Source organism: Diadema setosum, chromosome 7 (genome assembly GCF_964275005.1).
Source record: "Diadema setosum chromosome 7, eeDiaSeto1, whole genome shotgun sequence".
Classification (NCBI taxonomy): Eukaryota; Metazoa; Echinodermata; class Echinoidea; order Diadematoida; family Diadematidae; genus Diadema; species Diadema setosum.
Genome location: NC_092691.1, coordinates 30,034,587 through 30,056,553, shown reverse-complemented (window position 1 = coordinate 30,056,553; position 21,967 = coordinate 30,034,587). Strand labels below are relative to the sequence as shown.

General features: G+C 36.7%; 1 protein-coding gene and 1 long non-coding RNA gene across 3 annotated transcripts in view; both read right to left on the bottom strand.

Annotated features, from left to right (window-relative positions):
* Positions 1–20,424, bottom strand: part of LOC140230598 (sodium/potassium/calcium exchanger 5-like) — a 63,803-nt gene extending 43,379 nt beyond the window's left edge. The window contains exon 1 of the mRNA XM_072310740.1: positions 20,175–20,424. Coding sequence (XP_072166841.1) covers positions 20,175–20,424 — 250 coding nt within the window. The remainder of the gene's footprint in view (positions 1–20,174) is intronic.
* LOC140230905 (uncharacterized) lies at positions 11–5,291 on the bottom strand. Of its 2 annotated transcripts, XR_011901420.1 has the most exons (6): positions 5,092–5,291; positions 4,117–4,202; positions 3,265–3,356; positions 2,078–2,147; positions 799–916; positions 11–126 (listed from the first exon to the last, which is right to left on the bottom strand). It is a non-coding gene; the product is annotated as an uncharacterized lncRNA (long non-coding RNA). The 2 variants fall into 2 exon arrangements; XR_011901421.1 differs by lacking the exon at positions 2,078–2,147.
* Positions 20,425–21,967: the final 1,543 nt, after the last annotated feature.

Below are 21,967 nucleotides of genomic sequence, written 5' to 3'. Positions count from 1 at the left end.
ATCCCCACGTCGATGATGAGGGCAGACATGACTACATAAATAAGAAGAGGTCTGGTGATCATGGGGTCACGAACCTAACGAGGAGGCTTCCTTATTACATCCTTGTCCAATGGCTCCACTCCGAGACTGGACAGAGGAGTGGGGAGAGAATGAAACATTATCATACAGTAATGTGAACTACAGAATGCACAATTTTTTTTTTTCATGTCAGTATTTGTTCATTATCCATCTTTGATAATACATGTATACACACTCTTTCTTTCTTTCTTTTTAAAGAATGAACATATATTTGTCCTTTCTTCCAAATTAACAATAAAATCTGTAGCCATATAGACAGAAAGGATTTTTGGAAACAACATTAATGTGTAGAGTAGAAATAGTTGGCGTCCAGACTTTCCAATAAGAAGGGTCACAAAGAGAAGGAGAGTGGCATACAAATGAGACTTCGAAACACTGCTGATTTGAGAGGTATTGATTTTTACTTTTACAAAATTATTTTCCCCATGACTGAAGAATTATAATGGTACTCACTAAGATGCTGCTTTAGCCGATGAAAAGGTAAAATGAAATATTTTGAAACCAAAGCTTTAATGAGGTTCAAAGATATTTGCTTGAAGAAATTTGATTGATTGATTGATTAATTGATTGATTGATTGATTGACTGATTGATTGATTGTGAATCTTTATGCAGAGTGGCCTGATTAGACTGAATCAGAATAATGACTGCACTGCCGGCATAATTGCCCTCCCCCTTCAGAATACTCTCAGACCTGCTGATGTGTGCACATTGTGGCTCACCCTTGAGCAGGTGGTCCTTCCATGATGACGTTGATCCAAAGGCTCTGCATGGCATTGAGTGGGTTGGGAAACCTCATGATGATGGATAGGGCTATCAGGGTCCAAGGCAGCTATGCTCCTACCAACACAGAGAAACAAACAAACAAACAAAATCATATGTTGCAATCTATCTTCATAGATCCTTCACTTCATACTTTTGCATAATCATTAATGTGTCCATGCAAATTGGTCATTACGGGATAAGTTTTCATCAATAATTCAAATTTCAACTGATTTCTTGCAAAGTAGAAATCAATACATAATCTTATCACAATTTGTATTCATGTTTGTTTCAATCAAATTACAAATGATTATAAATGATTACACATATTTACATCATATTTGTTATTAAGGGGTCATTTTCAATAAGACTACGTTGTACTTCTCATGATTTCTCCATTATCATATTTGACACAGTGCATTTTTGTTTGTTTGTTTGTGTTTTTAATACAGATTTTGTCAACCAATAATGAAAGTGAAAATAAATGAGATGAATGAATGAAATGGATGAATGAATAACGTTTGTTGGAGAATAAGCATCAACCCATTTTAATTCTTCCGTGAAAACACTGTTTAGAGTCTTTAATGCCTATATTTGAATAATTATTCCACCATACAATTATTTTGAACGGAATGAAGTATACAATCTTTCGTTTTTGGCATGCAGAACTCAATTGAAGCAAAAATAGTGAACCATTTTAAGCCAAACATTTTCGTGTGTATTCCAATTTTGCAAATTTTGTGAGATCAAAGAGTCACAAAATCAAAATACATGTACATGCAAAAGTTCTTGTTTACACTGTATGCACTGTATGCATTGATTTCAAGTGGCATGCTGAACTAGAAATGTCGCTAAGGCGACTGGTATGCCTCCGCCATAATGCATGATTCTCCTAATAGGTCTACTGTACATGTGGACAATGTGTGATTACATTTTCACACAATTGGCAAAATATTAAAATAACAAGTTTGTCACAAATGTGTTGAATATTCACCTTCCTTGACCTAAGTTTAATTGGATGAATAGGAGAGCATGCATTTGGGGATTTAAGGACTTTAACTTGACTTTGCCCATTCATAAGTTTATGCATTGAGTACTTTTCAAGGTATGGAGAAAAAGTGCAATTTCTGTATTGAAAAGTACATTGTTACCATTTTCATCTGGCCTTTGACCGTAAAATTCATAGGATAATCACTGTCAGGCAGAACATGCATAAATATGTAGAAAGTTTCAAGATACCTTGAGCCACTTCTGAGATATGGAGGAAAAAGTTAGTTCAGCACTTTCCCTTGATCTTTGACCTTTTGACCTTTAAGGCAAAAAAAAAAAAAGAAAAGAAAAAGTTTCCAGAGAATCTCTATCAGGTTATACATGCATACACCAAGTGTAAAAAAAAAAAAATAATCCCGCTGGCATTGCATAAATATGAGGGAAATAGTAAAATGTTGAAGTGTTGCCCTTTTCTTTGGCCCCTGACCTTTGACCCCATGAACCCTAAATTCTCTAGATAATCATTGTCAGTCAGTACATGTACATTTGTATATATGCTATGTTCCATGAAGATACCATGAACAATTTCCAAGTTACGGACAAAAAAAATATTGTTACTTGACCTTTTGACCTTTGACCTCATGACCCCAAACTTCCACCAGAGAATCTTAATTGGGTAATACATGTATACATTAAGTTTTAAGAAAATATCTTCAGGCATTGCATAGATATGGTGGAAATAGTGAAATTTTACGTATTTGACCTTGACCTTTTGACCTTTGATCTTGAGCATGTGCACCCAAAAGTTGACAGGCACAACTTCACCCCCTAATACACATACATGCCAAGTTTCATTACGATACCTCAAAACGTTTTTTAGTTACGCTGTCCACAAAATTCATTACGGACGGACAACCCGAAAACATAATGCCTCCGGCACCACTTCGTGGCGGAGGCATAAAAAAAAAAAGAAAAAAAAAAGGCTGTCAGCTGTGATTCAAGAAAATTTCACACTGCAAATATTTCTTGCTTTACAGTATGCACAAAACTACTTCCATTGGGGTGTAAGAACAACATTTTGTGTAAGTAGAGAATAGAGATTGTTAAGAATTGGGTGTGCACTTTTGATTATTGCAACACAAGATAGATACTCTAGAATCTACTTTTTGAAACAAAAATTTTTACAGTATCCTGTCTTCATTTCTTTCTGAATCTACAACTCCTCAAAGATTAGCTGATTGATGTAACTACCTTTATGAGGGTCGTAAAATTTTGATATACACTGAACAGGATCCTCTGATAAAATAGTTATCGCAGCACAAGCATGGCTCCTGTAAGCAATATGTTGATTAAACAGAATTTCCCCACTAGTTAAAGTCAGGGTTAACCACTCTGGAATTGGACTCCAGCTATCACTGGGGTAACATGACTCTCACCTGGTATAGCCATTGAAGACAGCTGCTCTGGTTTGTCCAAAAGATCCACATTCTCTCGACGGAAAGACTTTGACTTGGCACCAGCAAAGTTCCTGAAAGAATACAAGACAAGCTTATCAACAAAGAACATGATACATGTACTACAAAATACCACAAATCATAAGCAATTACATCTGGTACAGAAATCCTATGACCCACCAAACAAACAAACACAAACTACAATAACAGTGAACATATTCTGAACAAGACACTTTTTTCTTCTTTTAATACTGCACAATTTATTCTGACAAATGAAGTATGGAATTGCAACTGATTGACAAATTGCCCCACATCGACGTAAATAAGCACTGAATTGATCAGTGTTTTAGTAGTAGCCATGATAAAAAATCATGGGCGTACATAGTCGAGCAGGATTCGAACTTACGACCTCCTGATCACCGGACAGGCGTCATCTCCACTAGACCACCGAGCTTTCGCCCGACAGCAAGTGTTGGTTCTAATCCTTATAGCATGCAGCGGGTACTGCTTTGTTATTCAAATTCATGAAATTCTTCCGTCAAGATGTTTTCATTGCGACTGATTGACAAATTGCCCCACATCGACATAAATATCATGGCTACTACTAAAACACTGATCAATTCAGTGCTTATTTACGTCGATGTGGGGCAATTTGTCAATCAGTCGCAATGAAAACATCTCGACGGAAAAATTTCATGAATTTGACGAAGTATGGAATTGTTTGCTTGATTTTCTTCTGAACTTAATAATCTATGCTTTATAATAAGGAGCTACAGTGTCAAACCTTGGCAAAACCATCACTGGATCAATAGAGATCAACACAAAGTGACTCACGTCTTCCAGTCCTCTTCTGTTTCCCAGATCTCGTAGACGACATAGTTACAGGTCCCCTCATGGCCTCAAACATTCTCACACTGTAGCTGCCATTGTGTATTAGTGGAAACAACAGAAATACAATGCATGACATTACTGGGTAAATACTGTATACATGTACCTTTTGGAACATAATTGTATCAACATATAATAAACTTGATGTTGAAAAGATGAACTGAAATGTTTCCAATTAGTACCATATTGATGTACCGGTACTTGTTTCAGGTTTCTCTAGGTACTGCTATTATAGTTTGCCTACAATATATTTAGAGGCACATATATTGTAATTCTGCAAGGGGGAAAGCAATGATAAATGATGATGATGATGATGATGATAATCATGACTAGAAACATCATTTTCATTATTCAAGTAATAACAACAGTGATAATTCATCATGAAAATTTTATTATGATCACTACCATCACTACTTTATTATTCCTAATATTACTAGCTTTGAAAAAACACACCAAATCACTATATTCCAAGTTTATCACAAAAGTAAAAAACATTCACAATGGGGCATAAAGTCTTGACTTCCTAAACTTCATCTTTGAAACTTTAGTTTCAACACACACACACACACACACACACACACACAAATAAATAACAATAAAGAGGTAAAATTTGAACAACAATTTTCAAACAGTACAAGTACTTGACTAAGTTAGTACTTGACTGGATTAGGCATCCAGATTTCTGCTCTGTTGAAAGATAGGGATGGCTGTTTATATCACATACCTATATCCTCTGAGAATTGTTCATTCAGCTTATTCAATCTCATAACTTTCCATAAGAAACATCACATTCATAGAAGAAAAAAAAAAAGAAATAAAGTCAATTTTCCTAACTCTGTGATTAGTGTAATATTACTGAAGCACTTTCCATTCAAAATATCACACCAGTGGGAATCTAGCAATGAGGACACGATGTCTTACCTCACACATCCATCATCTCTTCCTGCTGCATCAACGTATGTCCTCAGGTTGTCACGGAAACTTCATATTCTTTTCCTCCTGTACGGCGAACTACCTCCCGACAATGAATGCCTGTGGAGAGTAATCGTGATCGCGTGAATAACTGCAGTCAGCAACGCGCTGTCGTAATGATACTGACCTGTGTGACAGTAACTCTAATTGTTAGTCTCATGGGGTGGGGGGGGGGGGGGGAGAACAACTAGCAATCTATATTTCATGATGAGTTACACATTACTCCAGGTTAGAAGGCATATAACCTTGTTTTTTATGATGTCTATGATGGTCCCCCTTATTTAAAAGCCACCGTAATGTGTAACTAGACAGCGCAAGCTGTGAGCGCGAGCAGAAACAACCACAACTAAGTCAACGTTGAATTCAATGCTTCCCCATGTCTCATTTAATTCAAATTTATGTGAGTGACTGGAAATGAGATACTAAGGAATCCCTGAAATTTTGGTGGAATTTGGTAGAGTGAAATTTGAGGTATATCTTCTTGCCTCTTAGATACGATATTGGCTTACTGCCAATACTGCATTACCATTTTACTACCGCCGGAATCTGTCTCTAAGAAGCCCATGACCGACGGCAACGAGAAGAGACAGATCTCAGACAAATTTCAATGGTCGCGTTCTGTCCACACGTAGTGCTCCTCTACAAGTTAGCGTGGATATGTCTTCCTGGACATTTTGCTGACTAAACCATACAGTGACGATACAGATACAGATCTCATCGGTCTACGACAGTTTACCAACCTGGGGTTGCTGAGGATGAGCCCGTATCCGTAGTGCCGGTGCGGTGCCGGTGGTTGAGCCTGAGCCTATTTACAGCCTCAGGCTGTGGTCTTGCCCTTGGCCTGCTTGATGTTTGGGTTGGAGACCGGATCGTCATGGCAGGCGCTGCCCAGTCACAGCCCAGTCGCTGTACGTAGGATATTCGCACAGCGTACCTCCGTCTGGTCGGGCTATTCGTAAACGCTGCCGCTGATGTAACCCCCGCCCGGGGCGGCCGGGCGCTGTACCAGTAACGTGTTGGGGTCGCTGCTGCGGTTACCGCTGATGTTGCTCTGCTCGTGCTAACTTAGTCTCCAAGTATGTCCATGACCGGGCGACCTGATCCCGATCGATCTCGCGCTCGTCATCTCACTGGCAATGGCGGAGCTGAATCTCTTGCATAACGCCATCGAGATCGTTCCTACTCCCACTTTCAGAAGAGACAGACATCGAAATCGCTAATGCTTTGTATAATAGCGCGCGTACCACACGCGAGCGTCTAGCTCTCACCGCACGGTATACGGGCTAGCAAGCGCGCGCGGATGTGCATGCGCATGCAATTTGCAGATTGATGGTGTATACCACAGTGTACACGCCACGACACGTGCAGTGTAAGCTTGCGCTGCGCTGTATTGTCATCGAATGACTTTTTATTTTTATGGAATGATTTTTTGTTCATCGAATGGTTTTTTGTTCATCGAATGATTTCTTGTCGTAAGTATAGAACGCCATGTCAAATATATCTTGGGTCTAATATATTTTTTGTGAAATATATATATTTTTTGTCGAATATATTTTGGTCAAATATGATTTTTGGTCAAATATATTTTTTGTCAAATATATTTTGGGTCAAACATAGTTTGTGTCAAATATATTTTTGATCAAATATATTTTTGTGAAATATATTTTTGGTGAAACATATATATTTTTGTCAAATATATATTTTGTCGAATATATTTCGGTCAAACCTTCATATTTTCTTGTCAAATATATATTTTGTTTGAATATATATTTTATGAAATATATATTTTATCGAACATATTTTTGTGGAATGAAATTTAAATTGATGAAATGGTTTTTTAGTTGGTGTCGAACATAATTATTTGATTCCCTTCTGGCGTGCCATACAAACCCATGTTAGAACACGATTGCTTGCGTGATGATGTCGTCAACTGCAGTTCAATTCAAATTTACAACTTTCCTATTGGCAGTTGATTGGTTTGCAAGTGTTAAAAAAATATCATAGCTGTGCCTCATAGTAATCTTTCTATAAAACTGTTATAGCAACTAGACCCTGTATATAGGCCCTACTCCTATTAGTAAATAGCCACCTGTCTCCTCTTATACTCACAGCTGACGCACACAAAAGAGTTAGCTGTTTCTATACTGTATGTCTAGCACATACACACCCACACAAACAGACATACATAATCCCGCCAAGTTTGAGAGGACGAATTAAAGAAAAAATTCACCCCTAAATGAATAAACTTCAAAAGAAAGTGAAAGATTTTCTCTAAGGAACGATACACAAAAATGACAAAAATCATTCAAGAAATAAGGAAGATATGACATATTGACATTTCACATTTTTTTTCGGAAAACATTTCTTGACAAGTTCTCTTTATGAATATTCAAATGAGCAAGTTGACGATGTCATGCTCTCCCAATTTCTTATTCATTTCACTTCAGTTGTATTACCCAAAAATAACAATTTTCCCGAATCTTATAATCGTAACATTAAAAATTGTGAGGGTATGACATCATTACCTCGCTCATTTGCATATTCATAAGAACTGGTCCAGTAATGTTTTCCGAAAAAATACGAAATTTGAAAATGTCATGTCTTCCTTATTTCCTTTCCTATTTTTGTCATTTTTTTGTTTCGTTCTGTAGAGAATCATCCTCCTCCTTTTAGAAGTTTATTTATTTTTGGGATAGATTTCTTCTTTAAGAGTGTAAAATCTGTGCACTCCATTATGTGTGCGTGTGTGCTATGCGTATATCTGTGATTGCCATATAGTGTTGAACATACATGCGCGACACCAGACGACAAGAAAGCCGTACCATATCGTCAATTTGTGTCTTGAGACCATCCATAGTGAAACGGAAGAAATATGATTTTTCTCGCTTGAGCGGGGGGGGGGGGGGGGATTCAAACTGATTCTTCCCCCCCCCCTCCCCCTCATCAGTGATTTGTAGAAAGATAAATGACAGACATGGTTATGTCTTAGAACTCGATACCCTAAATACCAGCGTGTCCTGCTTAGGTTGCATCCACTTCCATTACATCTGACACACGGATCATAAGCAAAATAGCACTCTCTGTGCTTAAATCAAAAGGAAATAGATCCACTTATATCTGTACTTGTATACGACCGACAACCCTCGAAAAAATCCGATCCACGCGTGGTGGTATATACACACTTTCAACCCACTCTGCACGGAAGGTCCAAAAAAAAAAATGAAATGAGATGTATGAACAGCGGGGTTCAGGCTTCTTATTGACCAACCCTTTGCACTTTTTGTCAGATTTGATGTGTTGTATTTAAACAATGTCTTGAAGTAATGTATTCTCTGAATAGTGAATGCATGAATGTATAAAGATAGATGAGTAAAGATATGAATCGATACAATATCTTTTTTCTTCGGTTTTGATAGGAAAATAACATTTCTAGCACTCATTGACACAACTTGGTCAAAAGATTGCAAACTCTGTAATGAATGCAAATGATACACCCAGGGCATTATAGCATTATAATTTATGTTCATTTAATGTGAATTCACGGACCAACATAATGCTGTGAATGCAGCCAACGTAGAACACATCAGTGAAATCTGATGAAATTTGGACAAGCTGTTAAAAAGTTACGAGTTTTACAACTCTTTAGTTAATTAAATCTACCTGTCGCCGTCACTGGAGGTGAGAGCTATATCACAATATTAGTGGAAGGATATAAAGAGAATTCTACAAATTTCATTTGTTATGAAAAGAACAAATCCTAACGACTTGCTGCTTGTTATGCCATGTTACAGTCGATATCATTTCCCTGCCTTCCAGAGTAATAAGTGTGGGTAAGTCGAGTGGTCTTTCATTATACTAAACGTAATAAAGCATGTTAGATATCATATTTTATAATGTGCTAATACTGGAGGAGGAGGAGGTGAATTTGCGGGACTCCATTATATTTGAAGTTGACCAACTTTTGGCGTTTGAAGTGAACATTCAAAGAAAATTACCATTTGGCTTTTTTTTTTTTTTTTTTTTTTTTTTTTTTTTGCTGCGTCTATGTTAGATTCTTGGGAATGATAAAATGTAAGGCCTTTGCTCATTCCACAATGGGAAATGCATTAAAAGCAAAAAGAAGTTCATAATGTGTGCTGTAATACAAACACTTCGGATGAATTCGGGAAAATTTGGAGAAGGTTTTACTGACGTCAATCTGACAGCAGCAGACAACATGTAAATCTAAAAGACAAATTTTTGCATTTATTACTACTGAAGAAGAGATTAAATTAAATGCAATATTCTTCGGAAGAAAAGGTGACACTGAACGCTATTATACCAGTGCACAGCTCAAAGAAACCATCACTGGAAAGGTATATTTAAGATTTTATAGAATCCAAGGGCCATCGCATTTTCGAGTTTAAAAAGCCCATCCAACAATGGTGAATGTTAATGAACAGCAAACCACCTGGCGCAGTGGTGCGGCTGAACGCATAACTCTAACAGCAAAGCCAAGCGAATACTGACAATGACTTTTGCCGGAGTGTTTGGGGCAGGCAAGTGCGAAAGAGATATGTAATTTTACCTTATACTTGAAAGATCGTCGTTACTGTTGATGCTTTTAAAGTAGATCATTCAAGTGAAACGGAAAAGTATTAGATTCACTTTGCATTGGTATGGCATTTATCCCGGTTAGATATCAATACAAACACTCACCTGGGAAATAGCTACACCTTTGAACCTGTGCATTGTCTATAGGACGTAGCATGCTTTTGCTTGCTGATTCCATTCAGTGACGTCACAAATATCAGGCATGTTCGGCGAGTTTCGGTAGGTTTTCGAAGTAGAAAGGAGAGTGGTATTCTCCTCGCTCTGTTAACAGCTGGTTAATGTTGCACGAACCTTTTCCGCGAGGTCGCGGATTTTGAAAACCAGTGCTGGCTTAAGCTCTTTGTACAATATTTCATGAAATATTGTTCATGTTCAATATCTTTGAATGTACATTTGAAAGGTAATGGAAACCAATTAGGATGTGAATGTCCAGAATAAAGCTGTCCAAATCTATGATTCTTGCGTCGAGTTGTTTTTATTGCAATTGATTGACAAATTGCTCTTCAATGATGTAAAGGAACAGCGACTATTCAGAGTTTTAGTAGTGTCTAGCCATGATGTAAAATCATAGGCACTCATACTCTTGGTTGGACTCGAACCAACGACCTCTTGATTGCTAGATCAAGTATTCAAGTAGACTATCTAACCGAACTTACACTCGATAGCCAGTGATGGTTCTACATGATCTCTTACACTGTCTTATGAATAACCCGCCTATACCAGCGGGTTATTTGCTTCATTTTTTTTTCTTTTTTTGGAATTGCAACTGATTGGCACAACGATCAGGTGCAATAAGAATAACTCGACGTAAGAATCATTACTTTGAATGATTACGCAGTGCCCACTGCTAGACAAGGGACCATAACCAACACATGCACCTATCGTGCAGAAAGCTCGGTTATAGTCTGGAGGATATATGACGCTTGTCTAGCAATCAGGAGGTCATTGGTTTAAGTCAAAATCGAGTATAACTGTATCCCTACGGTGTTTTGCTTTAAAATCACGGCTAATACACTAAAGGTCTGAATAATCGATGTTTATTAACGTCGCAAGGTAATTTCTCCATCAATTGCAATAAAGCTGTCAAAATGGAAGAAAAAAAAAAAACGATGATAAATCAGATGTCTCGGATCTATCATAGCAAACGTTCAGAAGGAGCAACGTATGTGCAGTAGCGTGATGCCCCTCAACGTTGCTTTTGGAAAATAGTTTGTGATTATTTCGACTGAGTATAATACATTTGTATTTATAAGAACGATTTGAAGTCTATCTACTGACTCTATAATCGCAACAAACTGAGCAACAAAGTAAAAAGAAATTGGACATTTTTAGTTATAATTTATCCGTTCTATCTGTTACACGGCACAGATTTCGGACGAAAAAAAAAACAACAACAACACAAGTATATTACAGTGATTCAATCTTTTGCACATCACCATATACATTCAGTCCCATTTATGACAATGTCCAATGAATGACAATGTTAGAATAAGGAACAAGCAGAAAGGAACAAGTTAAGCGATAAGCTTAATGAAAAAAAAACAACTATTATATTATAATATTATATAGTACCTTACCATCTCGTTTCGCTTCAGTGCATGAGAAATTCAACGCAAGAAATGAATACAAAAGAGAGAAAAAAAAAAACCCAGCAAATTTCAAAAGCTCATTACACTCCAATAAAGTTACATGGTAGTATACGCTCGGCATGAAACCCAATGATCCAGCATTTTCAATTTGAAAATATCTTGACCAAATAGACGTTTCCCATCCACAAAAGAAAGGTTAGGCACAGTTAATCATGTCGAAGTGGTGCACAAAAGGAGCGGAAGTGGTATAGTGGGATTGAGACAGTGTATTTCGTCATCCAAGAACTTCGCTTTTCACAAAGTTATGAACAGAAATTGTAAATGATAGATGTACAAGTAATGAACATTCTAAAAGAGAATATTGACTGGAAATCATTACTATAAGATTAATGATGATGACACTGACGATGTTAATTACGATAACAATATACCCATTCTCATTATCATTACTACCAGCACTTTTCACCAGTGGTTGTACTCGTATGATAGCAATATAATTCATCGTTATTTCATTGCCATTATCACGCTTGTTATAATAGTATTCACTTAGACCCCGTTTACAGTGCGAGGCCGGGCTCGGCCGCGGCTCGGCCGTGGCCGAGACCGGCCTCAATTGCGCGGCCGAGCCTCGCAATTTTGTCCGTTTACACTGCTGGGCTCGGCCGCGCTTTTGATTCAAACCTTTAAATATTTTGTCGTAGTGGCGCTCTGCTTGTAAACAAATGCAATTTGCTATTGTCTGGTTTTCAGACACTTTGCCAAATGAATTCCGTGGCGACGAAGTCGCCGTTCGGGCAAAGGCCTTTGCCGAAGGAAAGAATCCTTTGCAGGACAAAACCACCTTAAACTATACTAGTTTTCGACGTTGAGGGGGTTAATATCCTGAATAGCGAAAGATACCGACAGAGGGTTTGGAAGCCAGACTAAAATTGGCCGCGCAATTGGCCGCGCATTTGGCCCAGTTTGCGTTTACACCAAGAAAAGGCCGGGCTCGGCCGCGGCTCGGCCGCGGCCGAGACCACCTCCAGAGCGAGGCCAAATGCGAGGCCAATTTTGGCCTCGCATTTGGCCTTTTGCGCGTTTACACTGAAGCGGGGCTGGGCACGGCCGCGGCCGAGCCGCGGCCGAGCCTCGCACTGTAAACGGGGTCTATTTAGAATCGACAACCATCAAAAAGGTGAATGAATTCGAACTGTCAAAGTATTATCGTACATACCTATCAAAGTTTATGGAACTTTTTATGGCACTCCCTCTTTAAAATCCCTTATCGTTAAATTTGTATACATCTAAAATGCAAGATTAACCTATCAACTGGGTTCCCTGAACTTACCAAGTTTGATACGGTTGTGATTACAGATGCTTTACACCAGTCATAGTGAAAAATAAAATTCAGCCCATGTAAGTAGATATAAGAGGAAACATATTACATCCTATATTAACAAATCTATACCGCGCTTGCGCTCACTGGGATTGATTACTGAGTTCATAAAGATTCTAAATATACAATATTTCCTCTATTTTTGAATAATAATAATAATAATCGATATGAGAAATCACACCAAACATCTGAAATCAAACGATCGAAAAAGGAAACTACAGAATTGAAAACTCACATCAGGCCTCCATACGGGTATAAAAGAATGCATCTATAAAAGAGGTCTGTTTTGCTTTCTTTCTGACATCAAATTAGAAAACATCAACCTGAGCCTACTCACTTCGCTTGCATAATTATCTCGGTGTTTTGTCCCGACGATCTGGCAATATCACCATCGAAAAGCTGCGGAAATCATATCCGGCCTCATTTCTTGCTTGTTGTTTCCAACATACTCGTATGCTGGATTAGCAAGAATTCATGTGTAGCTACAGGTTGTGTAACGGGAAAATACTGATTCACTATAGAGCTGGTGAGATATATTCACCCCGAATGATAAAAATGTTGGCAGTATTTGTCCAAAAAATACTTTAAAGATTACGTTATTTGTTCTGTGTGTGTGTGTGTTCCGTTCCTTTAGTTAAAAAAAAAAAATGTTACAAGGCATATTATGTTCAAGAGGCCGTTGTCAAGTCAAGCGATTTGCTTATTGATAACGGTCTCCCCCACCTGTACATTTAAAGACCTGTATAATGAAATTCATGTATTATTACACACGATTATATACTTGTGATATAAAATCTTGTTTACATTTTCATGACTTAATATGTTTGATATTGTTGTACTTATTTTCTGTTATGTACAAGTGGAGAAATAAAACGTACTGAAACTGAAACTGAAACAATAATCTATACATTGACAATACCTTCCCGCTCACATTATCTGTAAAGATCAAAACGTTTAAACTCACAGTCTTATATCCTTTGTATGGTGTAAAAAAAAGATAAAAATGGGGGAGGGGGCCCGAGCCCCCCCCCCCCCCACGTATTTACGTAACACTGACATTATGCAATAAGGATATATATATATACATATATATATATATATTTCTCTCTTCACCTTTTGTTGTCAAAACTAGAAGCAAGGAAGAAAAAAAAAAAGACCAAGAATGTTTTCACAAAACCCTGTTTTTTTTTTTATTTGACGACGAGTTGAATCACAAAATGAATCACAATGGACTTGGATTCGAAGATTGACGAAGATGCAAAAGTCGAAATGCGAAAGGTGATGAAAATTGTCACTGGCAGTATTGACGGTTGCATGTATCAAGTTTTCTACAAATAAACTCACTTGCATTCCTTCACTGATTGCGCTTGAAAGACCTCAGAAATTATTCTTTTTTTTTTAATGGAAAGATGAACAAAGAAAATGGGATTCTATTTTTTAATGTTACAGTTAACAATCAAAACTAAAAGATGTTATTTAACTAAGATTGTTTACTGTTGATCATATCTTCAGCTGCATGACCTTCACTGACTGCGCTTAAAAAATTTCAGAGTTTAATTCTTTTTTAATGTTACAGTTTACAATAAAAACTACAAAAAATGTTATTCATCTAAGACTGTTTACTGCTGGGTAGACCTTCAGCTGCCTTCACCGACGATTGACTCCTGACTGCGCTTGAAAAATCACAAAATTTAATCATTTTTTAAAATGTGATATAGTTTAAGATGAATATTCAAAGATACAATTTATCTAAGACTGTTTGCTGCTGGTCATATTTCAGCTGACCACAATACTGAACAATACACATGCAGGACAATCAATCTATGATACAGCGTCATGTATCACGTGAACATAATTTGGCGCCTGAGAACTGGTATAAAAACTCTCTGGGAGAAGCGTGTAAAAATACCTGCTATCCTTTTCTAAGTATTTTTTTTAAAAATGAATAGGACCATCTTCCTTTTTATGGAAACAAATAAAGTTCGTATACAGAAGAAAATATCTATGGATACTTCAGGGCAGTCGGTTAGATAAACTTCTGTTTAATATGATTTCATTTGCCGGTAACCGATTAAACGGGGTTCTCTGGCGTTTTACTTTTTACGTCAATGTAACCCAAGTATTACAGGACCACTTGGGGGTCATGTCGTTAATGCCTTGCACCGGAAATGAAAATCTGTTATTAAAATGCCCTTAAATTGTAATTTTATCAAAAATCGATAATTGACTTCAAAAACGGAGAAAGATGAAGCAATATATATATATATATATATATATATATATATATATATTTATATATTATTATATACAAGTAAATATATCAAATCAAATATTAAATCAAATCAAAACATACAGAAGAAGTTTCACCAGAACCTGACATAAAATAATGAAAGCCTTATAAAGGACTCTGTTCATCTACAATATACATGTGCAAATATAGAAGGTAATAATATTATGACGTCACAATTTACTCATTGTTTACGTGTACACAAACTTGTACAAGTAGGCCTGCAACGCGTATTCCCATGTTGGCATTCAATAACATCGCAATTAGGACTTTTAGGTGTGAGCGGTTTTTTTTTTTTTTTTTTTTTCTCACAGTCACAGTCTCTCACAAACTCACAGTCTTATATCCTTTGTATGGTGTAAAAAAAAGATAAAAATGGGGGAGGGGGCCCGAGCCCCCCCCCCCCCCCCCACGTATTTACGTAACACTGACATTATGCAATAAGGATATATATATATATACATATATATATATATATTTCTCTCTTCACCTTTTGTTGTCAAAACTAGAAGCAAGGAAGAAAAAAAAAAAGACCAAGAATGTTTTCACAAAACCCTGTTTTTTTTTTTATTTGACGACGAGTTGAATCACAAAATGAATCACAATGGACTTGGATTCGAAGATTGACGAAGATGCAAAAGTCGAAATGCGAAAGGTGATGAAAATTGTCACTGGCAGTATTGACGGTTGCATGTATCAAGTTTTCTACAAATAAACTCACTTGCATTCCTTCACTGATTGCGCTTGAAAGACCTCAGAAATTATTCTTTTTTTTTTAATGGAAAGATGAACAAAGAAAATGGGATTCTATTTTTTAATGTTACAGTTAACAATCAAAACTAAAAGATGTTATTTAACTAAGATTGTTTACTGTTGATCATATCTTCAGCTGCATGACCTTCACTGACTGCGCTTAAAAAATTTCAGAGTTTAATTCTTTTTTAATGTTACAGTTTACAATAAAAACTACAAAAAATGTTATTCATCTAAGACTGTTTACTGCTGGGTAGACCTTCAGCTGCCTTCACCGACGATTGACTCCTGACTGCGCTTGAAAAATCACAAAATTTAATCATTTTTTAAAATGTGATATAGTTTAAGATGAATATTCAAAGATACAATTTATCTAAGACTGTTTGCTGCTGGTCATATTTCAGCTGACCACAATACTGAACAATACACATGCAGGACAATCAATCTATGATACAGCGTCATGTATCACGTGAACATAATTTGGCGCCTGAGAACTGGTATAAAAACTCTCTGGGAGAAGCGTGTAAAAATACCTGCTATCCTTTTCTAAGTATTTTTTTTAAAAATGAATAGGACCATCTTCCTTTTTATGGAAACAAATAAAGTTCGTATACAGAAGAAAATATCTATGGATACTTCAGGGCAGTCGGTTAGATAAACTTCTGTTTAATATGATTTCATTTGCCGGTAACCGATTAAACGGGGTTCTCTGGCGTTTTACTTTTTACGTCAATGTAACCCAAGTATTACAGGACCACTTGGGGGTCATGTCGTTAATGCCTTGCACCGGAAATGAAAATCTGTTATTAAAATGCCCTTAAATTGTAATTTTATCAAAAATCGATAATTGACTTCAAAAACGGAGAAAGATGAAGCAATATATATATATTTATATATTATTATATACAAGTAAATATATCAAATCAAATATTAAATCAAATCAAAACATACAGAAGAAGTTTCACCAGAACCTGACATAAAATAATGAAAGCCTTATAAAGGACTCTGTTCATCTACAATATACATGTGCAAATATAGAAGGTAATAATATTATGACGTCACAATTTACTCATTGTTTACGTGTACACAAACTTGTACAAGTAGGCCTGCAACGCGTATTCCCATGTTGGCATTCAATAACATCGCAATTAGGACTTTTAGGTGTGAGCGGTTTTTTTTTTTTTTTTTTTTTTTTTAATGAATGGACTATATAGACTATGAATTACCATAATATTTTTCGTGCGATTAAAAAAAAAAAAGTTAGAGAGCTGTGGTGGATGACATAATCGCTTCTTGCTCAGAATTCAAAAGAAATTAGAATGGGAGAGGAATAATGACTATAATGGATGCCATTTCAGCCGGTCACATGGATTTAGGGTGAAGGTGGAGTGGGGAAAGAAAATGAGGGAGGCTGACCAAACTAAACCAGTTCGGAGTTAGCTCATGGGCACGTTGGTACGAATGGCCGTTCTTTTTTTTTTTTTTTTCTCAGTCGGTTAGCGGGGCACTTCACTAGTTTTCAGAGCAGCATTTTTAAGGATTACATGAATAACCATGAGATCACAAATGATTATCCCCAGGAATTTAAAAACCAACAATGATTTTTTTTTTTTTTTTTTTTTTTTTTTTTTTTTTTTTGCTCATGAGCAAAGTGGAACTGTGAACTGGCTTACACATGGCAAAACAAGAAATGTGAATAAACTCAATTGATGGACAAATTAGCCATATAAGCATCTCACATTTGAATAGAAGGTCCACCAATATAATACAGACATGCAGGCTTCGGATATGTCTCAAGTTTTCATAATTAAATTCATGCAGCCATTGATTTCTTTGTCTCTAAGTAGACATTTTCCACAGACCGGAACTTCATAAAGATTAACAGCTTTTAGTTACACCTCATTGGTCACAACCAAAATGTATTGTACACGCACACATAATATTCCTCTTCAATAATGTGGCCAAAGATGAATATTGTATCTACACTTCCCTGGTATTTTCACTGAATAAAAATTATTTCAAGGTATCATGATTATGTTCAGTATCACATCGATCCTGAAACAACGGTGGTAACTTATATTGACAGGCAAAACATTTTTTTTTGGAGGTAAATTGATTTTAGTCTGATGCTTCGTTAACTGGCTCTCATGTCTCCTTAAAGGCCAAACGGGCCATGGACCCAAATCAAATGGAATTAAAAGCCTGTTCTTGTTAGTATATTGCATGTGATAATGTGGGTCAAGACGAATATTACCCTTTCGTGAAAACGCACAAGTTACTTGAGAGATCCACAAATCTGTTATTCTTTATCCGATTTCACAAAAAGCAGTTTTTTTTTTCAATTGCAAACATAGATGTGGAGTGACCATGACCTTCCACACGGGCACAGTTTCGAGGAAATTTTCCCTCTTTTATAACATATTTCGTTTCAGATGATTTCGTAGGGTCAAGAAGATTTCACAATAAAGCTTGAAAATATACCAGCATTTATTTTGTGATTTCCATTTTCTCTCCGATTTCCTAATAATTAAGCTTTATTACAAAATAAATGAATCATATACTCTCAATCTTTACTGGGACTGAACAATATAGTTTAATGCGTGTGCGTGAAAAGTTACTTGTTAGGGGAACTGGGAGGGGATCACATTTGCACTTTGTGCAGAATACAGAAAATAATTCAATTTTGCGGGCTCCCTGTCCCAATTCTCTCTCTCTCTCTCTCTCTCTCTCCCTCTGTATATATATATATGTATATATATATATATATATATATATATATATATATATATATCATATATCATATATTCATACATACATTATGTAATATATATATATATATATATATATATATATATATATATATATATATATTGAAACAAGGAAGGAAAAACTGACCAGAAACAATTGTAATAATAAATAGCGAAAACTTTGAGCAAAGAAAATGGGTCTAGTAATCCGGAGGTCTCGGGTTCGAATCCCGATGAAAACCCATTTTCTTTGCTCAAAGTTTTCGCTATATATATATATATATATATATAGGTTCCACATTCCTTCTGCATTTCTTTATATAATGTACAGCTGTTTTGTAACTGCGCAATGTATGTTTGGTTTCTTTCCTGTTTACATTGATGCGGAAATACTAAATTTATATCACGATGAGCCGAAAATATAGTGATAGTGATAATGATAATAGAGAAAGTAATGCCAGTAAGGCAAGACTAAATATTTGAGGCTAAAATCATTTGCAAAAAAAAAAAAAAAATGTTTTCATCTTAAACTGATATCAAATGTTAAAAATGATTGTTAATGCTGTACTGATTTTGATTTTAGCTTTCAGTTTTTCACTTATTTTTTCGTTAGTTTTTCAAGCTTCGTCCCTGGGAAATCAATATGAAAAATTGATTTCTTGTGCGTACAAAGAGAAAGAAAAAAAATCAATGTCTGGCTGAAAATATACACGCATTTTGCACGTTATAATGCGAGATCAATATGCATTCATCGTGTGCTTTTACATGTATCCAGAAAAAGCTGCTGTTTGCGAACATAGCTACATTGGAAATGCCACGGTAGGTAAAATTGCATACTCTGAAAAGTGATTATAAGATATCACCATGCTGGACACGAGGATACTAATGCACGTTTGGACCTCAGCTGCATTCTTTTAACGGCCACGGGAAAAGTGGGTTTTTAGAGCTGAGAGTAGCCAGTGGAGGTCCATTACAGTTGAACTTTATCTTGTTTACTCGGCATATGCAAAGCGCGTTAAGTTCAAATGCTATTAATCTGCGCGAGCAACACGTTATCCATCCATTAATCAATTATTACACGACTTCCTTCTCTTGCATTTTTTTTTTTTTTGGGGGGGGGGGGTTCGAAATTAAGAAATCCCGTAATTGTGTGGAATCCTCCACTAGAGTAATGTTGAATTGATTTTCCATATCACGTTTGGTTGAAAGTGATCTTAGCGTTTGAATATCTCTGCATAGAAGTGAATGATAATGTAAATGCACACAATGTACAAATATACTGATAGACTAATGGAAAAATATCAGTGTAAATAAGGATATGAGTTTACATGTGTGTATACGTGTGTGTGTTTTGCTCTCATTTTTCGTGTGAAAGCCATGCTTTTATTGCTATCAATAATTGATCACTAGTACCAGTACAACTTTATGTAACCCTGCCGACTTACGCAGCTAATCCGTCTCTGCACATTTTTATGGGCCTTTGTAGGCGCAATACTGGTACTGAACATAATATCGATTATCATCATATTAATGATATTTATAATACAAACATCTACCTACGAATGAGTGTGTGGGATGAGTGCAGGTTAAAAACTGCTCGTTTTTATACCTCCACCCGTTGATGTCATTGATCGGGGCTGATGTGAAAATAAAGGACGGTCATGTCGAGATGAATTAAGGCTTACCCTTATCCGATCGTGCATTTCGATTCTGAAGGGCAACTTCCCCGTCGGCCGTGGCGCCGTTGAAGTATGTGACAAGCCTCTTTGCGCACAGCGGCGCGACGACAAGGCAGGCAGCAATGGCGCACAAGGCTACGAGGTAGGCACTTTTTCTCCTTCTGCTCCGGCGACATCTTGAGAACTTGACCGCACGTCCTCTCTCGCTGTGACCGCAGGAACACGAGACTGCGGACCCGTCCTCACTTATAACCATGGTAATGCGGAGCAACCTGTATCCTCTTGGATGAGCGCTGTCTCTTCTTCACTAACAGGTGGCGACTGAACACGTACGAAACTGAAGCCACATAAAGGTCTGGCGTCCACTCGCCAGCCACGACAAGTATCATCACAGAGCAAAGAATAAAATTTCTTCATCAATGGCGCTATAATGCTAAGGATCAACTTATTTCCATCTCGATATCTTGCCCCGATCGCTCGCGGTTGGTGGCGGATCCCTCGACAGCATACACAGAAACACACACACACGCATGCACACTCGCTCCGAAAGTGGCGAACGTTCTCATGTGACAAATCTACTACTAGCAATTCGCCTGAGTCTGCTGTCTCAAAATGCTCGCTCTGCACAGGCGAGCGCACAAATTGTTTCCCACGTACAGGCGTAATCCATTGCGTACCGCAGTTTTCTAACACATTATGCCGAATCCACGGATGCATGAAGCGAGGCTGTGACAACGCAACGCTGACTCTGCTTTCTCAGTTAGTCAGTCTTTGTGTGCGGGATAAAATCCGTTTCACCGTCAAACACCTAATTCGTCTTGCAGTTTCCGCTAGATTTTGAGCACACAGCTATAATACTATTCACTTCCATAGCTTCCCTTGCACCCCTCCCTTGAAAAAAAGGAAAGTCAATGATCACTTTATGAATTCACGGGTCTCAACTTTTATATGGTCTGTAAATGAAAAACAAAAAACAAAAAACGAAGCGAAGCAGACGAGAGAGAGAGAGAGAGAGAGAGAGAGAGAGAGAGTGAGGGAGGAAAAAAAGGATTGAAGAAACCAAACTTCGAGCAGAAGCTCGTTTCTCCTTTGACTGATTCGAAAATTAAAGAAAAAAAAAACTGAGCTAAATCTTTTTCCTTATTGATGTTTTTATGCTACAATCTCAAACACGATTTCAATGTCACTAACTCGGGAATACGTCGTACAGAAACTTAAATAATATAGCTATTTAACTCAGAAAATGCATCTTCGAAATGTAATAGTAGACATATTACAGTCATGTTAATACATTGTATCGATGACACTTGAAATCGATTGTTAATAGAGGATTTATCATCATAATTGAAATTATTTTATGAAAACGTGAGTCATAAATCTTTCATCACAAGAAGACCCATTATCAATGCAATAAAGAGCATCTTATTTTTTCCTTCATTCTTCATTCTTTGGTGGACCTAACTTTCCCAAAGGTGGTTTGCCCTTTTTTTCTATATCTTAGTATGGTCTACTTACCAGAGGTGTCACATTTCGGGCTAACATTATTTTCCCAGAGGAACTTATTTGCTACTTCCATTAAACCGGCATTCATATTGCCAAACGTGCATCCAGATTTTTTTTTTTCTATTCTTGTTTGCTTGTTTGTGTGTGTATTTGCACTTTTTGTTTTATTTTGTTTTGGTTCGCTTTGTTTGTATTCATCTTGTTGTTGTTTTATTTATTTATTCATTTTATTTATTTATTTATTTTTATTTTTTTATTTATTTATTTATCTATTTTTTTATTTATTTATTTATTTA